The 6,569-nt window shown below is 43.3% G+C and overlaps 1 protein-coding gene across 1 annotated transcript; it reads right to left on the reverse strand.

Annotated features, from left to right (window-relative positions):
- Positions 1-233: 233 nt before the first annotated feature.
- LOC113906231 (melanoma antigen preferentially expressed in tumors-like) lies at positions 234-5,902 on the reverse strand. Its single transcript, XM_027564120.1, has 3 exons — positions 5,616-5,902; positions 4,069-4,641; positions 234-807 (listed from the first exon to the last, which is right to left on the reverse strand). The coding sequence occupies exons 1-3, from the start codon at positions 5,900-5,902 to the stop codon at positions 234-236; spliced, it is 1,434 nt and encodes a 477-aa protein (XP_027419921.1).
- Between the last annotated feature and the right edge of the window lie 667 nt (positions 5,903-6,569).

Raw genomic sequence — 6,569 nt, forward strand, 5'->3', positions numbered from 1 at the left:
AGAAATTTTGGTTCCTATTTCTGACTCTACAGGACACATGTCCACAAATATTCCATTACCACAGAGACTACATTTCCCCCTGCAATCTTGCTCCCTGCAAGATCACATTTCCTTTTCACATTCACATTGAGAAGATGTCTGACACCAAGGGTCTGTTTTCCCTTCACAATGTACTTTGTCCTAGATTTCAGTTCCCAAGTACTCAGAAGAAAGCTTTTCATTGATGCACCCAACTAGGTAAGGGTGTTATTGCTGTATATGATGGGCTCAGGTTGACAGAATGTGTTATCTCCACAGTGTGGACAGGGGGTGAAGCAAATCCAGATGGTCCTGGGACGTCCCAAGTCCTTCAGAATCTCCAGCAGTTCAATCCGACACTGGGCAAGTCTACTTGGTTGGAGGATTCCCTGAGAGCTGAAACTCTCCTGAGGGGCAGTGTACAGCTCTCCACTTAAACTGGGCAGTCCAGAGGTGTGTCGCAGCATCTTCTCCATCATGGCCATGGAGAGGAAGTTTCCACGCAGACTAAAGGATGTGAGGTGGATGCAGAGGCTCAGGGCTGGCAGAAGGAATTCCAGGTGGGAGTCCCTGATCCCACATTGCTCTAGGTACAGCTTCTGGAGGGTGGCTGAAACTTTCTCCAGCAGAGCTGGGAGGAGCTCAGGACTAGAGTAGGTCATCATACCACCACTCAGATTCAGGCCCTTTAGCTGACTAACTTTCGGGCTCTGGGACAGATGGGTCAGGTCTGAATCTGTAAGGAGGCAGCAAGTTATTGTAAGGGTGTCCAAGGGGGTCATCAGGCACCTGGGGAGAAGGAGAGGAATTAAGTCTTAGAAACTGAGGTGGAATTTGACTGCAAGTTGAGAGACAAGTGATCTGCCCAAGCCCAAATTTGGTCAAATCATCCAATAAGGATTAATACCCAGAATGAGCAATCTCATTGCAGTCGGTCATTTCACCTTCTCTTTGTGACTGGGTCAAGTACATAGGATATTTTTTTTTCCTTATTAGCAGATATTTTTATTCATGAAAAAGATCAAGATATCAATTTTTTAGGTTGACATTTTAAGGAATTTTCTTTTATTTTTTTAATTTATTTTAATCGGAGTCTAATTACAATATTGTGGTGGTTTTTGCCATACATTCACAAGAATCAGCCATAGGTGTACATGTGTTCCCATCCTGACCCTCCCTCCCACCTCCCTCCCCATCCCATCCCTTAAAGTATATAGAATCTTAAAAGCTCTCTCTCCTCATTACTCAATCAAGGAAAACTTACTTTGCTTCCTTATGAGGATGAATGAAGACAATCGAATGCACTAGGACAAGCTCAGAGGAGAGCCTGACATCTTACTTCAATCAATAGTGGACATCACCAAATGTTAATAGTAACAGATATACTTAAAATGCTTCCTAGGCCGGCTTCATCCCATCAGGCTTTGGCCCTGGACACCCATCTCAGGCAGGTGAGGCTTCTGGGTGACATGTGTAGAGGACCAACCTGGGCAATATCCCATGACATCCACTGAGGTTAACAGTCTTCAGGGGCTCACCTACATCCCTGCTTTATCTACAAACTATCTACCAAATTTTATGATCCCTTTGACCCCTGCTCTATTACTATCAACTTCAGGACCATGTATTTTCCATATATTAATTGCATTATCTGGATCCACAAACAAGCTTTTACACATAGGGTATTTGATTCCCCACCCCCTCGGTGGTATCAGATTTTTTTTATATATAAATTTATTTATTTTAATTGGAGGCTAATTACTTTACAACATTATATTGGTTTTGCCATACATAGACATGAATCGGCCACAGGTGTACATATGTTCCCCATCCTGAACCCCTCTCCCACCTTCCTCCCCATCCCATCTCTCTGGGTCATCCCAGTGCACCAGCCCCGAGCATCCTGTATCATGCATCAAACCTGGACTAGCGATTCATTTCACATATGATATTATACATGTTTCAATGCCATTCTCCCGAATCATCCCACCCTATCCCTCTCCCACAGAATCCAAAAGACTGTTCAATACATCTGTGTCTCTTTTGCTGTCGGGCATACAGGGTTATCATTACCATCTTTCTAAATTCCATATATATGCGTTAGTATACTGTATTGGTGTTTTTCTTTCTGGCTTACTTCACTCTATAATAGGTTCTAGTTTCATCCACCTCATTAGACCTGATTCAAATGCATTCTTTTTAATGGCTGAGTAATACTCCATTGTGTGTATGTACCACAGCTTTCTTATCCATTCATCTGCTGATGGACATCTAGGTTGCTTCCATGTCCTGGCTATTATAAACAGTGCTGTGATGAACATTGGGATACACGTGTCTTTTTCAATTCTGGTTTCCTTGGTGTGTATGCCCAGTAGTGGGATTGCTGGGTCGTATGGAAGTTCTATTTCCAGTTTTTTAAGGAATCTCCACACTGTTCTCCATAGTGGCTGTACTAGTTTGCATTCCCACCAACAGTGTAAGAGGGTTCCCTTTTCTCCACACCCTCTCCAGCATCTATTGCTTGTAGACTTTTGGATCGAAGCCATTCTGACTGGTGTGAAATGGTACCTCATTGTGGTTTTGATTTGCATTTCTCTGATAATGAGTGATGTTGAGCACCTTTTCATGTGTTTGTTATCCATCTGTATGTTTTCTTTGGAGAAATGTCTGTTTAGTTCTTTGGCCCATTTTTTGATTGGGTCATTTATTTTTCTGGAATTGAGCTGCAGGAGTTGCTTGTATATTTTTGAGATTAATTCTTTGTCAGTTGCTTCATTTGCTATTATTTTCTCCCATTCTGAAGGCTGTCTTTTCACCTTGCTTAGAGTTTCCTTTGTTGTGCAGAAGCTTTTAATTAGGTCCCATTTGTTTATGTTTGCTTTTATTTCCAATATTCTGGGAGGTGGGTCATAGAGAATCCTGCTGTGATTTATGTCAGAGTGTTTTTCCTATGTTCTTCTCTAGGAGTTTTATAGTTTCTTGTCTTATGTCTAGGTCTTTAATCTATTTTGAGTTTATTTTTGTGTATGGTGTTAGAAAGTGTTCTAGTTTCATTCTTTTACAAGTGGTTGACCAGTTTTCCCAGCACTACTTGTTAAAGAGATTGTCTTTTCTCCATTGTATATTCTTGCCTCCTTTGTCAAAGATAAGGTGTCCATAGGTGTGTGGGTTTATCTCCGGGCTTTCTATTTTGTTCCATTGATCTATATTTCTGTCTTTGTGCCAGTACCATACTGTCTTGATGACTGTGGCTTTGTAGTAGAGCCTGAAGTCAGGCAGGTTGATTCCTCCAGTTCCATTCTTATTTCTCAAGATTGCTTTGGCTATTCAAGGTTTTTTGTATTTCCATACAAATTGTGAAATTATTTGTTCTAGCTCTGTGAAAAATATTAGCTTGATAGGGATTGCATTGAATCTATAGATTTCTTTGGGTAGTATACTCACTTTCACTATATTGATTCTTCCAATCCATGAACATGGTATTTTTCTCCATCTATTAGTGTCCTCTTTGATTTCTTTCACCAGTGTTTTTATAGTTTTCTATATATAGGTCTTTTGTTTCTTTAGGTAAATATATTCCTAAGTATTTTATTCTTTTCATTGCAATGGTGAGTGGAATTGTTTCCTTAATTTCTCTATTTTCTCATTATTAGTGTATAGGAATGCAAGGGATTTCTGTGTGTTGATAGGGTATTTGAAATAGGCTTATAGTGGTCACAGAACTGGAGGGCACACAGCTTCAGTTTATAAATGCAGGCCTGGTTGAGTTGTCCATATTTGATGCCACATTCCCTGACCCATTTTCCTAAGTCATCTAGGAAAGATAACGCTAACTAAAAAGGAATTCAAATACCCACCCCACTATATTCTAACCCCTAGTCTATAGCTTCCTAACAGGCTGTCCCTTTCCAGAACTTCTGTCCCAGTTTGGACCCTTACGTTGATTTGATGGTTGTGTGATACCACATTTCAGGATAGAACAGCAAAGAAGATAGTGCATTTGATATCCTAGTACTGTTTACTGTTACCTGGCCAGCGATGCACACTCACCTGAGCATCTGGTCCAGGCAGCCTTCAAGGTAGAAGGGGGATTCCAGATGAAGATCCCGGAGGTGGTGCGGCCTCAAGAACTGAGATGTAATTTTGACAACGTGCTGCTTGTCCTGCTCCTTGGGAGCTGGCAGGTGGATGTGGGAGATGAGGAGTCTCTGCACTTTGCTTATCTGGCCCAGGAGAGGAGCAAACATGGCCAGGGTGGGCAAATACCAGGTGCAATTCACGTGTACCTCCTCGATACAGTCCAGTCGCACCATGCTCAGCACCTTCATAATATTTTCCATGGGAAATGAAAGAATGCTTAGTTTCTTACAGCACAGGTGTATGGAAGCTTTTCTCTCCTCCACCCACTTTAGGAGGTAGGTGAGGAATCCATCCATGCTCCTTTCCTTGAGATGAAGTTCTATGAACACCTCGAAGGGAGCCAAGGGCTTCTCCGCCCTCAAACTCTCCACAGCCCCTGGTGCCATTGATGAGCTTGAAGACACATGGATCTTGGATCCAGACCACATTCTCCAGAAGTCCTGTCCAGAATTTCTTAAATCCAGCACCTGCAATTTGCACCTCCTGTGGGGAAACAGCAGATTGGCAAGGATGGTTTAAGATCCACACAAAATTTAGGCAACACTCTGACTTCCCACCTGAACTTTTACTTCATATTCCTGACATCACCTGCTGCCTTGCCCTCTTCTTCTGTCTCTGCCTCACCTTCCTTCATCTCCTTTTCCCCTTTCATTTCTCCTAGCTTTATACTTCTAGTGCCCTTATGCACCCCTGGGAGGAGGCTGGGACATACTTTCAGATTCCCTTGCATCTTGGACACTGATGCACTACTGAAAGACATGTGCTTAGTCCCTTCAGTCATGTCTAACTCTTTTGCGACTCCTTGGGTTGTAACCCAGGTTCCTTTGTTCATGGAATTTTCCAGGCAAGAATACTGGAGTGGGTTGCTATGCCCTCCTCCAGGGGATCTTCCTGACACGGGGATTGAACCCATGTCTCCTATGTCTCCTGCATTGGCAAGCAAGTTCTTTACCACTAGTGCTACCTGGTATTTCTCAAAGTGAGCTCAGCAATGGCCACATCTCTGTATTTCTTCATTGACATCATCAGAGGCCACTGGCCCATCGATTTGCTATCTACTCTCCTGACGTCCCTGATAACTCAGTTGGTACAGAGTCTACCTGAAATGCAGGAGACCCCGGTTCTATTCCTGGGCCGGGAAGATCCACTGGTGAAGAGACAGGCTACCCATTCCAGTATTCTTGGACTTCCCTTGTAGATCAGCTGGTAAAGAATTTGCCTGCAGTGCGGGAGACCTGGATTTGATCCCTAGGTTGGGAAGGTCCCCTGGAGAAGGAAAAGGCTACCCACTCCAGTATTCTGGCCTGGAGAATTCCATGGACTACAGTCCACGGGGTTGCACGGAGTCAGATGTGAGTGAGTCACTCAGTCGTGCGACTTTCACTCACTTCACTCCTGACTTTGGCTGTCTCTTCAGGACTGCCCATATCCTACCAGGTTACCTGCATCAGACTCACCTGGGCTGATCCTTCTGTGCAAGCAGGACATTAAGGCCATCCAGTACTGTTTGTAAGGTTCCCAGATGAGGCGTCTGCATCAGGCCTCCCAGAGGCAAGCGGACAAAGGGCCAGGCTTGCACCAAGGCCTTTAAGGTCTTTCTGTGTCTTCCAAAGAACGCTTCCATGAAGAGTTGGGGGAAGAGCTCGATGGGCAGATACTCCAGAGCAGAAATGGCCAAGGCCTCATTGGCTAGTAGGCTCTTTCCTGCGAGGTTCATGAGTCTCAGGGGGTTCTGGACACTCATCCTGAATCTGCTCCTAAAGGAATCCTGTGAGAACTTGCAGGGAACAAGGCATCTTTCTCAGGTAAGCATGAACACCCCTTCACTATCTCCCCACCCTTCAGAGGAACTTACAGTCAAAGTCACTGCTCTGGCAGTGGTGGAAGAGCCTCAGTTTTTGTACAATTTCACTCTGGGTTCAGTGGGCAGAAAACCATAGCTCTGCCCCTACAGGCACCAGAACAAGCATCTCAGAAGGACCAAGGAGGAAGAAACACAACCCACTAATCCATCCATTTCCATCCACTACTTTGCTCATGGGAAACTTGTACCATGAGTTGAATGTTAAGCTCCATCTTTTTAAGGGGAAGAAAACTTTAAATCATCACTTATAGCCTAAAGCTATGGGATTAATAGCTTCATGTACCCAACACAGCCTTTACCCTCAGTTCCCACATTTAACGTGCTGGGGTGAAACAGATACTCCTTATATGAATGCTACTTGCACAAACTATTTTCAATGTTGAGAAATAAAATTTCAAAAATTTAGATGTTTTCTTTGAAAAATAAAAGCTTATTGATTAAGATATTTTTAAATGACATAAACCAAAGCACAAATTCAGATTTTTGGGATTAAGGCAAAATTACACTTAGAGGCAAAACCAAAGCCTTACGTTTACACATCTGGAAA

This window comes from Bos indicus x Bos taurus, chromosome 16 (assembly GCF_003369695.1).
Source record: "Bos indicus x Bos taurus breed Angus x Brahman F1 hybrid chromosome 16, Bos_hybrid_MaternalHap_v2.0, whole genome shotgun sequence".
NCBI classification, from domain to species: Eukaryota; Metazoa; Chordata; class Mammalia; order Artiodactyla; family Bovidae; genus Bos; species Bos indicus x Bos taurus.

What these genes read in the sequence shown, in the direction of transcription:
- LOC113906231 (XM_027564120.1), bottom strand. Translation starts at nt 5,902, where the DNA reads ATGAGTGTCCAGAACCCCCTGAGACTCATGAACCTCGCAGGAAAGAGC. An exon ending in GCACAGAAGGATCAGCCCAG is followed by an intron (nt 4,642 to 5,615) that starts GTGAGTCTGATG and finishes GTTTCCCCACAG; the next exon opens with GAGGTGCAAATTGCAGGTGC. An exon ending in TGCCTGGACCAGATGCTCAG is followed by an intron (nt 808 to 4,068) that starts GTGAGTGTGCAT and finishes CCTTCTCCCCAG; the next exon opens with GTGCCTGATGACCCCCTTGG.